At 38.5% G+C, this 19,553-nt stretch overlaps 1 protein-coding gene across 2 annotated transcripts in view; it reads right to left on the reverse strand.

The window, feature by feature from the left end:
- The window catches only part of TMPRSS15 (transmembrane serine protease 15), a 302,887-nt gene that overhangs the window by 98,088 nt on the left and 185,246 nt on the right, over positions 1 to 19,553 (reverse strand). For both annotated transcript variants that reach the window (XM_069945651.1, XM_069945652.1), the window contains 3 exons: positions 19,228 to 19,317; positions 10,852 to 10,977; positions 9,001 to 9,141 (listed from right to left, as the gene is read on the reverse strand). In XM_069945651.1, coding sequence (XP_069801752.1) covers positions 9,001 to 9,141; positions 10,852 to 10,977; positions 19,228 to 19,317 — 357 coding nt within the window. The remainder of the gene's footprint in view (positions 1 to 9,000; positions 9,142 to 10,851; positions 10,978 to 19,227; positions 19,318 to 19,553) is intronic.

Raw genomic sequence — 19,553 nt, forward strand, 5'->3', positions numbered from 1 at the left:
TTGTCTCCACAAGCTAAAACAATTCCATAAAACTAAATTAAATTGCAGTAAATGGGTATTCAAAAACATGGCCTGCTCTATACATCAGTCATATCACAATAGTGTAAACTGAGTTGTCATGAGATCCCATGCACTGTGTTGTGGATAGGTCTTTGCAGTAGTGATGTGCGGTCGGCGGCCAATGATTTTAGGTCTGGGCCTAAAGAATCGATCAGCCGATGATCGTTTCATCGGCTGATCGTTGTCTCTATTACACGGAATGATAGTCGGGCAAATCGGGCTGAGTCAGAGGATTATCACTGTGTGTAATAAGACTCTTAGAAAGCATAGTAGAAAAATGCTTACTACGTAAGTTCCCTCAAGTAATTGGTGGGTATAAGTATTAAGTGTTATCCTATTTATTTATTTATTTAATTTATTTATTTATTTTTGTCATGCACTGTGATTTTCATAGAATTTTTCCATCCAAGCTCCATTTTATTTCCTACATACATTTCTTTCCTTAGTTCCTTAAGGTTCACAGTTCTTCAGTACAGTATATGCTCTATTGCTTCCCCGTTATCTTGTATTGTCAACTGGAAACACACCATTTCACAGAGCCAATTAACTAGAATTGCAGTTCAATGCCTTGGTGCTTAACTTAATTTGTAAGGTGACTTCATTGGGTTATAATTCCTGATCATTACTGGTTATAAGCAAAGTTCCACTCCATAAATCAATATAAATAAATGGCACAATAGAGTATAAAAGGAACGTAATAATCATTGCTTTTATAATAATGTTATGGAAACGGCTGTCACCATGGAAAGAATCAAAGATGCACACAAAAAAAAAAAAATTTTAATAATTACAGATACATTTCACTCTGTGGGTTACAAGTACAACACTGCCTACAGGACATATGATGCCTGATGGGCTGGTTTTAGCAGTGCTGGTGCACTGATAACCCCTGATCTCTGCACAGAGCTCTGCACATTTTCCTTCCCTACTTGATTGCCGGATGGAGAACAGAGGTCAGAGGTTATCAGTGCAGTGAAGCAGAGATCTCTGTCTTCTGCTTGTTAACCCTTTCATTGTATTGCAGCATGTAAGTAAACATTGGGTCACTTACACACTGCAGTTCATAAGGGGGTTAAGCAGAAGGACACACACTCTTACCGTTTCCCCAGGTCCCCCCTCCTGCACGGGCACCATAGCAACTGCCTACCCTGCCTCTATGGTAGCTACGCCCCCCCCCCCCCACACACACACACACACCTTCTCAGCCCACTGTTTTACTCTACAGTGTATCTACATATCTATGACTAGGTTGATTTCCCAGGGGGCAATGTACTAGAATACACTCAAGTCGAGACCTGTGATGGGTTTCTGTGGTGTTTTTTGGTTGATCTCCCTGAGGTCAACCATCATCCCTTTTTGTATGACTAAACCTACTCCATACTGATGAGGGGCAAATACCCCGAAACAGCTGTCTGTGGATGGATACCTTGCTTGGGTGGTTTCCTTAACTGGACACATTCCTTGGCTTGCTTGTTGCTTCCCGGAGGGAAGGTCTGGCTAGCTCACTTCGTTGAGACCTGTAATGGTGATCTCTGGAGTGTTCTTTTGCATATTCAATTTCCCAGGGGGCAATGTACTAGAATACACTCACGTAGAGACCTGTGATGGGTTTCTCTGGTGTTTTTTGGTTGATCTCCCTGAGGTCAACCATCATCCCTTTTTGTATGACTAGGTTAAACTAGGTCTGATAGTGCCTCAGTGCTCTACTGTGTATTTATACAATACTAGTTTGTGTTGGCACTTGTTTTGCCTAGTGTTCCAATGTAGAATTATTCTTTTCTAGGTTTATATTACAAAATTGAGAAGGTGGATAAAGGATGAGGTAGTTGTTTGACATTATTAGTTACTTCTGTGATTAAAGATAGGTTGTTTTTATCATCATAGTCTCGAAACAACCTTTTTTTTTTTTAACATGTGTGGGAAAAATTGGGGCAGCATGTGATTGACTGTAGTCAATTTTATGTTAAGGGGAATCTTTCAGTAGGTTTATGCTGCCTTAAATGAGAGCAGGATAAACTAGTGACAAAAATACAATACAGAACAATGTATTACTTAAATCATTCTGTTCAGCAAGTTTTCTGATATGTAGGAGAACAAGTTTTATGCCGCACGACTTCCCCCGCCGTCCAGCTGCTAATTGACAGTTGACTGCCTTTAGACAGCATAGGAAGACAATTGTCAATCAGCGGCTGGTGGGCAGAGTGTGTTGGTGCTCATGAATATCCAGGACTAGTTATTGTCAATGTTATTTAGGGGAATAGCTCTGAATCAGCTGCACAGAACAAAGTAAGTAATTCATCATTCTGCTCAGCATTTCCATCACTAGTTTATGCTACCCTTAGACACCACAGCATACACCTGTTTAACGTAACCTTGTCTATAGATGACAGTACACTTTTCACCATGTTGTTATTCAATGTGATAAACACCCCAATAACCTACAAGTTCCTAAACAAATTTCCCATTCACCACACATAATGGGGGCCACTGTGCTTTGGAAACCCCCCTCTGACATACACACTTTCCACTAGGCATTTAGTATAACACTCAGTAACAGTGATTACATTTTCTTCTACTTCCCAGGACAAACTTTTTCAGTTTACAATGTTTGATAAGTCCTTTTCATGCCCAACCTGTTCAAATCACCCACAATAAATGGGTTTGAACCTTCTATTTTTCAGTTGTTTATATGAATTTTATGCTTTTTGACATGAACACTGATGTATCCAAGTGAGTAAAGAAATAACACCTGCCTTTACTTTTTCCAGTCTACCAGTGTTACTAGAGGGCACTATTGCTGGAGGTCTGTAAAGCTGCATTGTTGTTGTTTTTTTAAATGTAATTTCTTATATAGTTATACTTCCATGTTTACGACCAGTAAAAGAACATATACTGTTGTCGTGCCATCTGTTACAGCCTCAATTATTAATAAACTCAGAACATAACAATTTTAGCGAACAGCTTTTATACTCAGGATCTTTTCATGAACTAAAAAGGGAACAATAATAATAATAAAAAAAAAAAAAAGCAACACAATAAGCTTTCCCATGGAAAGTAACCTAAGCGCCGCAGAAGACCCTCACCTATGAGCACGTCTCCTGGTTCTGTCTAAAACTGAATGCAACAGACAAACAGACATAACAATACCTCAGCAATAATAAATACAATTTTTCCAATGCCAGCTACTATCTCAAGCCCTAATAGACAGAGTATCCGCTAATCAGGGTTACCAACACCATGTTTTATTTTTTGTCATTGAGAAGTATTGAAAGATTGAGGCCATGTTCACACAACGTATATTTTTGTAAAAGTGCAATCGGCAACAACGGCCGTGGTTAATACGAAAATATACGTTACCTTGAAGTCTATGGAGTCCCGCAGGAGCGTATATACATAGTATATGCTCCACCCGGGGTCTCTAGCGGCGCCGTAGAAAACTGACATGTCCCTCCCAACCCCCGACCCCCCTCCTTGCGCAATCTCATATTACTACTTTTTTCTGAAATACATCTTTAAGGCTTTTTATGTTTATAATTTTTATACGCTTAAGGATATTATGCATGAACAGAGTATTGTCTATGGAAGGAATAAAGAAAAGCAGATATGTGAGATCACCCTCAGCCTGTACAACAACATTCATACTGTAAAACAGTAACAGGAGATAACGTATTGTGTACAGCGCCAAGGACTGTGAGGATGGGAGCATTTACAGCAAAGAAAGATGTTTGGAATACCTATTGCATCCTGCTATTGTATAATCTGAATAAGATTTTTAAATGGTTACTTCTTCCAGCTTTTGCACCTTTTTAATGGACTTTAGAGGTTAAGCACTGATGTTACTAACTAAAGGAAACTTCTTTTATGTTTTTACCAGGTACACACATTAAATATTTTATTCTGCTAAAAAATAAATAATAGGAGAAAGATAAAGAAAAGCATCAATACAGCTATGTTTGCCTTATTGTTCCCCTGCTTTCTACCAAGTAAAGGTTTAGGTGCGCACTGGAAGTATAAAGGGCTCCTATGACCCCTGTTGGACCAAACAAAAAGAGAAAGTCATGTCATATACACATGGGTGGCACATCCAAAATGAATAAACTGTACCCTCAAATTTTGAATAAGAAGTCTTTATTTATTAAACAAACTACAAGTGCAAGACATACATGATAAAATCATTTAAAAACAACAACAAAGAAAACAACAACAACAAGGTAACATGTCTAATAAACAAGGTACCCCAACACACCGACGTGTACTAATGTATCGACCCCTCCTACAGGCAAATAAAGCCAAATAAAGGCCAAGGAAAAAGGGTCTACCACAAGACTTTCTCAAGGGTACTGGTGCAATAACATACTGAACATATATAGCACTTGTAATCAAGATAAATGACCTCCATACCTTACAGTTTCAAAGCTATATTCCTCCCATTGGTTCTATCTCGATCCGCACTTCAGAACATGGCCACGGCCTAAAGAGGGAATGCGCATGTGCACTCCCGGACCACCCCCAAAGTGACGTATAAGGTCACATGAACCCAGCTATATTGACACTATGTAATCGCTGTCAGTTTCACTCTACGGGAGCTGGAATTAGTTGCAACAATAGCATAATTATAACACATGTGGGCGCTATCAGATTCCCTCTACGGGGGCCGAGATTAGTTATAACAATAGCGCAAAACCCTGCCTACATCACCTACATATGTTATCTACCGCCACATCATTCAGTATCACAGTAATGCACATATATAATACCGCACAAGGAATAACTCCAATGTGAATATAGTACTAAACTTTATTAAGTATAATAAGTTAGTAGATATCATAGGACACTTACAGCACAATTTCTATATATAGGCGGATTAAGCCCTAGCATAAAGACCATGGATACATATTATGTATGTCACCATATTGTTCAGCATGATAGTAAACCATCTGATATAGCTCAATGCCTACAGTGCTCTAACAGTGCGTGTGCTATATACCACACAGAGAGTAGATCTAGTAAAAATGTAGTACCCGGCATTAATCAGTGTGATCTGTTACTAAGTATCATAGGATGCCTAGATCACAAATACCACAATTAGACCAACTTGGGCTCCAATATAGAAACCTTGGACACACATGCTAAGTCTGTAGGCACTTGGCTACAATGTCCCAACCCATACAAACACTGCCTTCCATTATGTGCAAAATTTACACCAAACAAGCATATCTATACCTAGAAAAAGATTTATCAGAAAAAAAGTTATAAATAAAAAATATATATGATGATAGTAGGAGTAATAAACACCACCTATTTAATAAACAGGTAATATTTAATATTAATAATAATGGTAAGTGATATTAAAAAGTAGAAATAAATAATAATAGGATATATAATACATATAAAGATATAAACACATATAAAAAGTGTTTGAGGGCCGATAATACCACCCTGCAGTGCAAATTGTGCTACGAATACAAAAGTGCTAAATTCGATCCAATACACGGGTATATATATATATATATATATATATATATATATATATATATATATATATATACCCAAGTGTAAATGACTAAATTATGCCCAAATTATACCCTCTAAAGCAGGTAGTGCTGAGACGAGGATGACACAAATGTGTCAATACCGGATGGAGCTTACAATGCAACCACAAACTGTACACAGGTAGAATATAGTAATCCCAGTTATAGGCTGGATACTAGTAAGAATATAAAACAGTCCAAGAACGCACAAACAAGTTTAGTATTGATTTTCTCAGTGGGCAACGCCGTCCATACGTAATGTGTACCAGGGTGACAGTAGTACATAAGTCCACACAAGTTAATCCATATCACATATAAATACAGGAAAATTCTTCCCCTATTAACATTATTTATATATAACTCAGGTACGCAAATTCCCAGATATAAATCAATGGCCAATGCTCATTACAAGTGCAGACCGAGATCACAGGGAGATATGGAGGTATATTAGTAGTATGGAGGTCTTAGATAACATGAGAATGAGGAGTACAGAATACACACAAGAATACCAGTGTGCATATACAATATTATCAAAAATAATAATAGATTGTCAATTTAAAAGCGTTAGTCAGGTCAGCTATGCATAGCAGTCAGTGCAGTGTACAGGATATCGGTCCAACTGTGCATCATCTAGCAAGATCAAAGACGTTTCCGTGCATAGTCTACCCAAGAGGAATTCATATGAATATCCCCCCAACATTGCACGGAACAGTTCTTTGTAAAAATAGGAGATGCGGTGGACTCAATCAATCGAGAGTTCCAAAACACACCCACATAGTATCTCAGGGTTGCGAGTACATATTCCGATTCCCCCATCCAAATTTTGGGGAGATCGTTCAAAATTGCATTGATCAAAATAATGTTGGATCACACAATGGTAGCTAAGAAAGGGCGTAGTTTAAAGGTTTCTGTGGAGTTAAAAAAATATCAAATAGTGCCAGAGAGATATAAGATTTGCAAATGAGTTCTATTTAAAAATCTTCCTGTCTTCCAGTACTTACTAGCTGCTGTATGTCCTACAGGAAGCCAAGTATTCTTTCTACTCTAAAAACGTCTCTGCTGCCACCTATGTCAGGAGAGGTTTTTTATGGGGATTTGCTACTGCTCTGGACAGTTCCTGAGATGGACAAACTTTTTTCCTCTTGAGTACTTCTTTAAGTACATGTACACCCTGTGTCGTTCTTTTAAATCAACTGGTTTTATAAAGTTATAAAGATTTGTAATTTACTTCTATTTAAAAATACCAAGTCTTTCCATACTTATCAGCTGCTGTATGTCCTGCATGAAATATTGTTTTCTTTCCAGTCTGACACAGTGCTCTCTGCTGACATCTTTGTCCATGTCAGGAACTTTCCCCATAGAAAACCTCTGACACAGACATAGGTGGCAGCACTGTGTCAGACTGAAAAGAAAACACCTTTTCCTGCAGGCCATACAGCAGCTGATAAGTATGGAAAGACTCAAACAGAAGTCAATTACAAATCTATATAACTTTCTGAAACCAGTCAATTTAAACAAAAAGATTTGTTGCTTTATAGCCCCTCAAAGAGTATCCAACATGTCCCCCTTTATTTGGCTGCCTTTTTGTCAGCAATGCTGTGATATAAATAATTTCTTAATAGAATTGAATTTTCTATTTTCTATCAATGACAGAAAACAGCATGTTCTGCAGATCAAACACTTCTGTGTTACACTTCACTATAGCAAATTGAAAGCCATCTGTTCTGACATGAAGTAGATATTTCCATTCATGTTTTGTTTGTAAGAATTAAAAAAAAAAAAAAAGTTCCACTTTGCTAGTGAATTATGCTCCTACATGTATGTTTTTATCTGGACAGGCCTCCATGAATATACATTAGGAAGGAAGCTTCAGGAAAGGAGTGCTAATGTAAATGCTAACGTTTTAATGATAGGATTTCCTTTCCATTATTGAAAGCTTTCCTAGCTTAATTGCGATCATTAAAATATAACAATAACACAGAATAATTTCTAATACATTTTACAGACGAAGGCTATGTATGTTCACACAAGGTATGTTTTGTGTAAATCACGCCGGTTGTTGCAATTTGCAAAAATATATACATGTATACACATAGGGGGAGATTTATCAAACATGGTGTAAAGTGAAATTGGCTCAGTTGCCCCTAGCAACCAATCAGATTCCACCTTTCATTCTCCAAAGAGTCTGTGAGGAATGAAAGCTGGAATCTGATTGGTTGCTGGGGGCAACTGAGCCAGTTTCACCTTACACCATGTTTGATAAATCTCCCCCATAGTCTGCCCACATCTGAATTCAGTAGAAATGAAGATCATCTGGCCGGTGTTATACTATGTCTGAGCATGGCCAAAAAGTGGGAATATTTTTGTTTTGGAAAAGACAGACTGAGATTGGGGTGCTACCTAAGGACATTAGGATGTCCCACCATAAATCTGCACCATATATTAAAGGGGTACACTGCTGAAAAAATAAAAAGTTTTATTTTAAATAAGTTTAAATTAACCAGTGTCAGAAAGGTACACAGATTTGTAAATGACTTCTATTTAAAAATCTCAATTCCTTCAGCTGCTGTTTGTCCTGCAGGAAGTGGTGTATTCTCTCTAGTGTGACACAGTGCTCTCTTCTGCCACCTCTGTACGTGACAGGAAATGTCCAGAGCAGTTTAGTAAATCCCCATAGAAAACCTCTCCTGCTCTGGACAAATCCTATAACGGACAGAGGTGGCAGCAGAGAGTACTGCGTCAGACTGGAAAGAATAGACCACTTCCTGCAGGGCAAACAGCAGCTGATAAGTACTGGAATATTTGAGATTTTTAAAAAGAAGTAAATGATATATCTGTGTAACGTTTTGGAATCTGTTGATTGGAAAATATGTTTTCCCCTTTGATATGGGGAAATTAAAAGTATCCAATAAATGTAGGTAACAATGAAGCTACTTATACTGATGTGATGGCCAAACACAACCATGTAGGGGGGCTGCCCGGGTGATCGCTAGATCATCCGGGCAGCTTATAGAAGATAGCAGTGGTCTGCTGCGGATTGATGGCAGTGGGTCGTTGCTATCCTGGTCGTTTGTCTTTCAAAGGGCCTTAACTGTCTGTGTCAGTGTGTGTCAGCAGTGTGTGTGTCAGTCAGTATCTGTGTTAGTTATTTAGTTAGTAGTTAGTAGATTTTTTTTAAAGCTATGGCCTGCCCCTTGTTGCAGACTTATATTACAATAAAGCTTACAAATGACACGGACATGCCTCATGCATAATGGCGTTACCCCCTTCCCAACCACTTGCCACAGATTGTTAAAAATCAAGGCATTGGGAAAAAATATGCATCTTTTTAACAGTCTGTGATAGCTGAAGACTTTTTTAAATTCCACCCCTTGTTTTATAAACAGAGGTTAAGAAACTGGTTAAGTACCTGGCATGCCGAGGTGATAACCGGTGGTAAAGTTTGCCATAAATCCTGTTCTGGTGGTGGAGCTGTCTGATGTAAAGTACACCGTCATGTGATTGGATGTGGAGAAGACATCTGCTGCCTGATTTGTTCCTGTATAAACAGCTAAATAAAAAGAGAAAAAATATAATAATAATAATAATAATAATAATAATAATAATAATAAAAAGAGTACTTAAGAGAAACTTATATAAAACACCAATTGGAACTTATAATGAAGGCCGCAGTATTATCCATTTAAAAGACCTTAAGGAAACGTACAGTGAGAAATATGATACCATATGGAACATCACAACAGCAGTAATGGGATCTGTACAGGAGGCTCTAGGGTAACAATTTTTTATACAGTCATGTGAATTAAATTGATCTTTGTAATTTTTTTTATCTCAGTATTAGTGTGAATGGCTGTATGGTGTCTCTTTATGGTTATGAGATCCAATGAGTTTTGAAATCTGACAAGAACGACATCTGTTTTCATGTTTAATGTATGAGAAGCTTCCTTAGAGAAGCCCAAGACTATACTGAGAAATTTACAATATTCCTATGAAAATGGACATCCAGTATCTGTTTATTTTAAGTAAACAATACAAGCGGGCCATTATGGGTTAATACAATCATTGCATTGCATTGTTTAATATGTTAGTGGTTTATAAAGGATCCAAAGCCTAATAATGTTATAATGAATATTAAAGGGGTACTCCAGGAGAAAAACAATGGTTTTTCAGTCAACCGATGTCAGAAAGTTATACAGATTTGTAAATTACTTCTAAAACTCTCAAGTATTCCACTACTTATCAGCTGCTGTATGTCCTGCAGGAAGTGGAGTTTTCTTTCCGGTCTGACACAGTGCTCTCTACTGCCACCTCTGTCTATTAAAAGGAACTCTCTAGAGCAGCAGCAAATTCCCATAAAAAAAAATAAATAAAATAAAATAAACTCTCCTGCTCTGGACAATTCCTGACACGGACAGAGGTAGCAGCAGAGAGCACTGTGTCAGACTGGAAAAAATATACCACTTCCTGCAGGACATACAGCAGCTGATAAGAAGTAAATTACAAATCTGTATAACTGACACCAGCTGATACGGAAAAAAAAAAAAGTACCCCTTTAAAACTGAACTTTTTATTGTTCTATATAAATAACAAAATATTTGTATGCTATAATATTCATGAAATAGACCAATAACCCCACTGACCACTTAAGTCCAACATTAGTCCTTTAATTATTATTAAAATGTTTTTATATTATATATCAAGAGTGAAAACTCTTCGAAGGACAGAAACAGTTGACATCACATAAAAGTAACGGCAAAAAAAAAAAGATTTGGAGCATAAAAAAAGCTACAAAATATATATAAAAAAGAAACTGCAAACACTTCTTATTAGCCTCCCTAGGCAAGTCCTTTCAACTTTCTCCACCTCTGGGACTGGCCGGGTCATGGAGTCACATAAACATGTACATTCTCCATTTTCTGATGCTATTATTTTGCTGTGTTAACATGCAATCCAGCACTAGACTTTCAGGTTATCTACGAGTTTCACATCTCCTGAATGATAATTTTCCAACATTGCTTTTTTCTAAGAAGTGAACAAATCAAAGGCGCGCTGAACTTTATGACCTGCTTTTTATGAGTTGAAGTTCAGCCGCAAACTCTGCTCTTCAGTGTCTGGTGGTTTGTTTCAGTTCTTCATCGGTGACAGCAGGAAATCTAGCAGCTAACTGTTACTTTGCAATAATTCATAGCGCTTGCAAGAAATCTACCGTATACAACAAAAGCTTCCGAAACCAAGACCTCGGCGCTGAACGGATACTTGCCCAGCAACAACGAATCTGATCCTCTGCCATCTCTCACTTCAACAACATCATATATATTCTCTAGATCAAACACTTGAAAATGCAGTTGGATATTGTGACCTTCGGCAGCATTCAGATACCATATACCTAGAGAGAAAGTGGATTGGATATAATAAGACAGTAATGTTTATTTAATTTGACATTCGAGAAACTAATAATAGAAATAATAAGAACAATAATCAATAGAAGTTATTTTTATTTCATTATATATATATATATATATATATATATATATATATATGTATTTATTATAAATTTTTTTTTTATAAGATGTAACCATTAATATAATAGGCTCCAGTTTAAGGTTCCATTCACATGCTGTTTAAGCACACACTGTTTTGCTGGAACAGTTCTCAGCATATTCATCATCAAAGTGCTATGAATAGAGCCTTAAAGGGGTTATTCAGCAATTTTTTTTTTCCTTTTTCCAAATCTACTGATGTCAGAAAGTTATATGGATTTGTAAATTACTTTAATTAAAAAAAAAAAAAAAAAACTCAAGTTTTCCCAGACTTATTAGCTACTATATGTCCTGCAGGAAGTGTTGCTTTATTTACATTTAGACACCCTATCTCGGCCTGAAATGTCAGCAGAGAGCACTAACTGCTCAGAGCAGGAGAGGTTTTCTGTGGGGATTCATATAAAACCGAGACAGAGTTCCTATCTTGGCCAGAGGTGTCAGCAGAGAGCACTGTGTCAGACTGAAAATAAAACATTTCATACAGGACATACAGCAGCTGATAAGTATGGGAAGACTTGATATTTTTTAATAGAAGTAAATTACAAATCTATATAACTTTCTGACACCAGTTGATTTGAAAGAAAAAAAAAAAATCACTGGACAAACCCTTTAAAATCTTATACTTAGTCTTCCCGTACTCTGCCGTACTCTCAGCTGCCTAAGACACAATTTCACTATCTGTCTTAAAGAAACCCGGTCATCACAAGTAACTTTTGCCATGTCATCATTTATGTCAAAAGTTATTGATGGCTGCAGGTCTCAATGTTGTGACCCGCTGTGATCAGGAGATATGGCTGGAGAGAGAGATCGGCTTCAGCGGCATCCACTCTTTGCCTGGCCATTAATTCCGACAAGTCTCATAGACTTACATTGTCGGAATAAGCCATTAAAGAGATACAGCCGGGAAGTGGATGGCACTCCGCTGTTCCTCTGGTTGTATTTGCGGATCACACCGGCCTCAACAGTGAGAACCGCTGCTATCAATAACTTTTGACATGCTATAACTTTCGTCATGTCAAAAGTTTTGATGGCAGTGACTCTTTAAATTGTCAGCCTCATACAGACTCTTCCCCTTTCTTAAATCAGTCTTTCTGTGATTGGGTAAGAAAGTCCCTAATTTTTGGGCTTCACTTCTCTCATAGAATAAACATCATCACATGTAATGCTGCTGTTCTGAGACATTTTGATGACTCTAATACTACTTGATCCAGTTATATTGGAATTAAAGGGGTAGTTCACCAAAAATGCTTTCTTACAAATCAACTGGTGCCAGAAAGTGCCAAAGATTTAGGATTCAAAATTAGCAAGTCTTCCATACAGCTGCTGTAGGTCGTGCAGGAAGTTTGGAGAGCAGAAGAGATTTTCTATGGGAATTTGCTCCTGCTCTGGACAGTTCATAACATGGACAGAGGTGAAAGCAGAGAGTACTCTGTCAGACCAGGAAGAATACACCATTTCCTGCAAGGCATACAGCAGCTGATAAGTACTGAAAGACTTGAGATTGTTTAAATTTAGGTAAATTACAAATCTTTGCCACTTTCTAGCACCAGTTGATTTGGGAAAAAAAAAAACAACGGTGAACAACCCCTTTAATGCTGGCTTTATTCTCAGGTGACAACTTTGAGGCCTCTGCATATGAAATCCTAACATTCAAAAGATTACACAAATCAAATCACTTAAACTATTCTTTTTACAGTCTATTATGAACCCAGGGAGCAACGCCTTCCTCCTTGTGTGGTGGGGACATCCATACTACGAGGGTAACCCACTAGATAGGCAGTGTCAACTCAAGCAGTAACTTCACTAGAGCATTTACTTCACTAACACACTGACTGATTGCCTATTATAAGTGTGGTCAATGTTTGGGGTTATCTGTATCTATCAGTAAAAGCTACGTTTTGAATATCACCAAACCATGTATCAGGGTGGTTTGGTGATCTGCCCACTTGGAGGCACCCCTAGACAACAGGCTTCCTTCCCTGGTGAGATATCTGGCTGTTTCTGTGCAGCTGAGGCTCCATGGACCCCTTTTTTGCATATTCAAATTTTATAGGGGGAAATGTATTAATCTATCCTATCTAAACTAGACAGAGATGAATGATGAATCACTTACATTGTTCTGTACAGCTGATCTTCCTGAATAACATAGACAATAAGTAGTCCTCTCCATTATGTGCATGAGCTCAGTAGTCCTGGATATGCATTAGCAGCAGAAAACTCCACCAGTTATTTATCCATGCTGTTTATAGGCAGAGGGTGGGGGGAGTGTGTCAAAAATCCTATTCTGCTGCATATTAGGAAAAGGGCTGAGCAGAATGATATAAATAATACATTGTACTGTTCACTAGTTTATGCTGCCCTCATTTAAGGCACCGTAAACCTTGTGACAAATTCCCTTTAACCCTTTAAAGACGGGGCCCATTTTCGTTTTTACGTTTTCGGTTTTTCCTCCTTGTGTTTAAAAGGTCATAGCACTTGCATTTTTCCACCTAGAAACCCACATGAGCCCTTATTTTTTGCGTCACTAATTTTACTTTGCAATTACAGGCTGAATTTTTGCATAAAGTACACTGCGAAACCAGAAAAAAATTCAAAGTGTGGTGAAATTGAAAAAAAAAACGCATTTCTTTTATTTGGGGGAAATGTGTTTTTACGCCATTCGCCCTGGGATAAAACTGACTTGTTATGCATATTCCTCAAGTTGTTACGATTAAAACGATATATAACATGTATAACTTATATTGTATCTGATGGCCTGTAAAAAATTCAAACCGTTGTTAACCAATATAGGTTCCTTAAAATCTCTCTATTCCCATGCTTATAGCGCTTTTATCCTTTGGTCTATGGGGCTGTGTGAGGTGTCATTTTTTGCGCCATGATGTGATCTTTCTATCGGTACCTTGATTGCCCATATACGTCTTTTTGATCACTTTTTATTAAATTTTTTCTGGATTTGATGCGACCAAAAATGCGCAATTTTGCACTTTGGGATTTTTTTGCGCTGACGCCGTTTACCATACGAGATCAGGAATGTGATTAATTAATAGTTTGGGCGATTACGCATGCGGCGATAGCAAACATGTTTATTTATTTATTTATTTGTTTACTTTTATTTAAAACCTGGGAAAAGGGGGGTGATTCAGACTTTTATTAGGGGAGGGGGCTTTTTACTATTAACAACACTTAGTATATACAGATATGCTGCAGAGATCCATGAGATCGGCACTCGTTTGCTTTCGGCTGCTGCAGCCGAAAACGAACGAGTGCCGAGCCGAGGACGGCGCCATCTTGGACGCGTCCCCGGCCGGCATCAGTAACGGAGATCGCTCCTCCGGGACAAGGTCCCGGAGGAGCGATCTCCCCCACTAGACCCCAGGGAAACGTTGCCTCCGGTAATCGGAGGCAGCTGTCAACTTTGACAGCTGCCTCCGATTAGCTAATTAGCGGGCACGTCGATCAGACCGTGCCCGCTAATAGCGGCGGTCCCGGGCTACTCGCGGCACTTCAAAGCGGGGCCGCCGCGCGGCCCCGCTTTGAAGTTCAAGTGAGGAAATATGACGTAGGGGTACGTCATATGTCCTTAAGAGGTTAATATGCCACACTAAAACAACTAAACAATTGTTCAGCTGTTTTGGTGCAATTCAGCTTTTCGCTCATCAATACTTACCTGTCCACGCTCCCCTGGTGTCCTCCTCTAAGTCTACAATTACTGAGACAGGATGACGCCGTGGCAAGAGATTGGCTGTGCAGGCTGTCAATCTCCAGACAAGATAGAAAGCCTGCTCAATCAATTACTGGCCGTGGTGCTGTCCTGTCTCAGTCAGTAGTTGAGTGGACTGGAGACGGCTTGAGACACAGACAAGGACATTGGGGGAGCATGGACAGGTGAGCACTCTTTTTTTTTTTTTTGCACACATTTTTTAAACAAAGCTTGCAACAATTTGCTTAGTTAATTAAGAAAGTTTTTGCAAACTTTGCTGCGCTCATCCCTAATTATCACCACAACTATGGGAAAATCAATTATTATATGGTTATAAAATGACCAAAGCCATGTGGCAACCAATAAATTTTTTGAATTTTCAGATGAATTTTAGATGGTTTTACTTGGCGCTATTGAAATCTTTCCAAGGTTTAATGATAGAAATTATTCTTTAGTACAATTTTTTACTTGCTCACTCTCCTTTACTCTTGGTTGAACATAATGGACATACAGTATGTCTCCTATCAGCCATACTAATAAGTAATAAGCTACATAGAGGCACCCAGCTTGTGCTCACCAAGTAATAAGCTTCTATAGTGCATCTTGCACAGTAAGTCCACTTATTCCCCCACATCTTGAGAAATCAGTATATATTGAAACAATCTTCTTTATGAATGTTAGGTAATCAGTGTAAAAATGTGCCCATATTGGAATATATTTTCACGTGTTCTGCAATTCTAAAGACCATTGCTCAGTAATATCTGCTAGCCTATAAAGAAAGGTATTGATCATTTTTGCATTCGGCTACTAGGACTGAATCCCAATAGAAAAATTAGTACCTCGATGGGAAATTTTTGTCTACTCTTTGCTGCAATTTTTTTTTTTTTTTTTTTGGGAGACTTTGTTCTAAAATGACTGCTAAAACTAATAGGTCTACAAAGGTTAGAGCATCATGTCAATGCTTATCGTCTGGGGGTGGTTGAAAGGTATTAAAAAAAAATAATGTTGGATTGTTCTATAGTATCTGACTGTCGAAGACTTGTCAGCTTTGTGAAAAGATAATTTATGTTAAACGCTAAGTTTTAGTGTTTTATTCTGAGCAGCACTTTGCAAAAAAAAAAAACATCTCCCATCTCCAAAACAGAGACAGACAAAGACAGTCGTGTTATTACCGCACTTATTATTGGCGCGGGCCAGAAGTCCTTCAGACAACTTTATATAAAATAATTTATTAGAGTTGAGAATAACTTAGTTCATATGGATGGAATGGTTAATGGCTTTCCTAGCCTGATATATAAAGGATTTGATAGAATGTGGCCACGGATACTACTTAATTAGCTTTTCTAAACTATCTTCTCTCATGCTGATGTGGAGAATGTATTACCAGAAGACTGTTTTGTAATTATACCATTCCGCACTCGGCTGCAGCACGGAAAGACATATTTCAATATTTCGCCATTTGAATGGGAAAGGTTGTGTTCAGTTTCCCCAATCTATCTTCCCTTGTGTATCCAAGTTTTCCCTCTCAGCTAAAATAGAAAATGGTGCTCCCACTTAAAGGGATACTACTGGCAGCTTCACTCTTCACTACTCTTCTGAGCAATAGGTTCCCAGGCTCCAGTGTTTCTGTGAAGACGGTTCTCTTATCGGACTATAAACCTTTGCTGCCTTCCCTGAATTGGTTGCCCATCTATTTATCACATCTGCACACAACCTTTTGCAGTACTTATCTCTACTTTTCCCCTTAGTTCTTTTCAACAATTATTATTATAATTATTTTTAATTTATTTATTTTTTGGGAGGGGTTCCCTGGGATAGCCTTCACCTGTAACAGGACAACTACCATAAGCAGTGATCTGATAGTCTGACGCTATGAAGTCCAGATCCCCATACAGGGGACTATATTCCTATATTAAATAAGTTTAAGGGAGGCCTTGATGTTTTTCTTGAACAATATATTACAAGTTATGGGCATTAGATTTCCGGTGATACGTTGATCCAGGGATTATTCTGATTGCCATTGGAGTCGGGGGGGGGGGGGGGAGTTTTATCCCTGTGGTGGGGCGGTTGTCGTCTGCCTCATAGGGGTTTTTGCCTTCCCTGGATCAACACAGTAGGATTTCCCTAGGTTGAACCTGATGGACTCTTGTCTTCTTTCAACCTTATTTACTATGTTACTATACAGGGCTTAAAGGGAGAGAACTAGGGAGCTACTTAATCAGTAGAATCCTTATAGGGGGTTGTCCGGCATTGTTTGATGCTTGAGGATCATGCTGGGGCTGCAGGAATGGACGTTCAACACAGATCCTGTACTGTCCATGCTGACCGGCTATTTTTGGAGGAAGTGGGACATCACCAGATGTCTCCAAAATACTGACAGCGACAGAGATTGAAATTTGGCGACTGTGGGGGAGCAGGAAATTACTTCCGAAAATATAAAATTATTCTGGACCATCCCTTTAAAAGTTATTTTCATTTAGCCTTTTTATAACTTACAGTATCTATAGGATAGGGGATAAGAACTTGATTGCTGAGGGTCTAACCGCCTGGACCCCCACCAATTCCAAGAGACACAATCTCCCTGCAATAAATAGAGTGCTCAGTGTGCATGCATGATCACTGTGGCTGGCACTCCATTCATTCAGCCCAGATGAGAATACCCCTTTAAATAAAGTAAAGGACTGGTAAATATAGACATCCATTGGTTTAACCAACACAGCCATCTCAACAACAGAAAGCCAATACCTACTTTTGAGGATAAAGAACTGCATTAGGCTCTATGCCCAGGTTTAGAAAGGGACAAAAACATTGAGAGACAAGGAATTCATATCTTGGTCTGTGATTCTTTGGCTTTTATCAAAAAGATGTAAGATCTTTAATGTAAGACTACTACTATTTATGTTATCCGGTTTTACATTGACTATTCATTACTGCAGACCTCCATACATAAAACTTGCACCTTTTTTGGCATATCTTATTACTAATTCAATACAATGGAATCTTATCTTGAAGTATTTATGAGACTCTGGTGAGTGCAGCTAGAATGGAAGTAGAAAGTGTTCTTTTAATACTGAACATTTTATAAAGTTAATTAAAATTTATTTTTCTTGTCAAGGTCTTCCGCGTGCCATATCCAGTTATGGTTAATAGTCTCACTTTATTTTACAATTTCATCCAAAACCCCAAATCAACTGAAAAATAATAAATGCTGATTCCTCCTTAACCCCTTATATGGTCACTTTTGAAAAAAATTAACATATCAAAAGTTTTGATCGGTGGGGATCTAAGTGTTCAGACCACTCCTATAGTAAGCCTGTAAACTTGGCTTTTGTCCCACTATGAGTACTGGCCTTTGAATTAAAGGGCTTATCCAGGCTTAGAAAAACATGGCTGCTTTCTTTCAGAAACAGCACCACTAATGTACTTAGTTTGGGTGTGGGTTTTGCAGCTCAGTTACATTAAAGTGAATGGAGTGGAATTGTAATACTACATACAACCTGAGGACACGGGGGAGGCTGTTGCAAGAAAGTATCTGTGTTATTTCTAATCCTAGACAAACCCTTTTTAATTGCCCAGTACTCAGGGTGTCAATCAAGTCTGAGTGGCTGGAAAGAAAGCAAGGTCAGTGAAACTTCATGTCAATGGAGCTACCCTCATGCCTATGGGTTTAAAGGGAAACTATCAGCAGGTCAGATGACCCTAACCTGCTGATAGCTCCCTATTGCACACAGCTATGCCTCTTACCTCTATCCGCGGTGCCATTCTCCTGCAGTTTTAATCTAATACTGTGTCCGGTTGGGCCATTTGGTGCACTGCCTCACCCCCAGAGTGCTAATCCCTCTCAGATGGTCAACCTTTTCTAATGATTACCAGTGGAGCTGGCTGCCTGGGTGTGGGCCAGATTTGTGCTCTGCAGGCAGAGCAGTGCTCCAAAGGGCCTTACTGGACACACATTACATTGAAACGGCACAGGAACGACAGCGAGGAAGAAAGTCAGACAAGGTTTCATCCTTAGCGCCTTGTGCACAATAGGGGGCTATCACCTTTAAAGGAGGGTTAGGTGTGCAGGAGCATGTTTCAGGTAATGACCAAAAGCTACCAATATAACTGATATCCCGGCAACATGGGGCTGATATTGGATATAGTGTGTAGGTGTTGTTTCTTCCACATGCAATGCTCTCAACATGGTCCCGTCCCCTTCTTGTCTCGTAAGTTATCACCTGGGATGGTCAGAGGGAGGAAGTACAGCACTGGAGAGCAGAAGAAGTAGGATCTTTTCTGCTCTCCAGATAACCCCTTTTAAGGGATCTTCCAAGTTCCATTTAAGGTTAATCAAATACTTGATAGGTAAAGGTTATTTGAAAAATTAAAAGATGTTTGATTGGCCATAACTTACAGGCAGCCAAATTGGGATAATTCCTTGGGTAGTTTGGGGAGCTAAACGTACTGTTTGTTTCCCATAATTCCGCCGGTCCTCCACAGTCCGCTATAAAAAGAAAAATAGAAAAAAAAGAAAACAAGATATCTTAGACACAATTAAAGTTTATTTGAGAAGCACATTGAAGCAGTAATTCAGTTTTTGCCTGGCAGGCTCACTTTTAGTGACTGTTAACCATGTGCTTATTCTAAGTGCAAGTCAGGTTATTACTATTGCGCTGACTGCAATTGTTCCCTAAAAAATATTTGATAATGTTTATTTTGTAGATAAAAAAAAAAAAAAAA

The sequence above is a fragment of the Dendropsophus ebraccatus genome, chromosome 11 (assembly GCF_027789765.1).
Source record: "Dendropsophus ebraccatus isolate aDenEbr1 chromosome 11, aDenEbr1.pat, whole genome shotgun sequence".
In the NCBI taxonomy this organism is placed as follows: domain Eukaryota; kingdom Metazoa; phylum Chordata; class Amphibia; order Anura; family Hylidae; genus Dendropsophus; species Dendropsophus ebraccatus.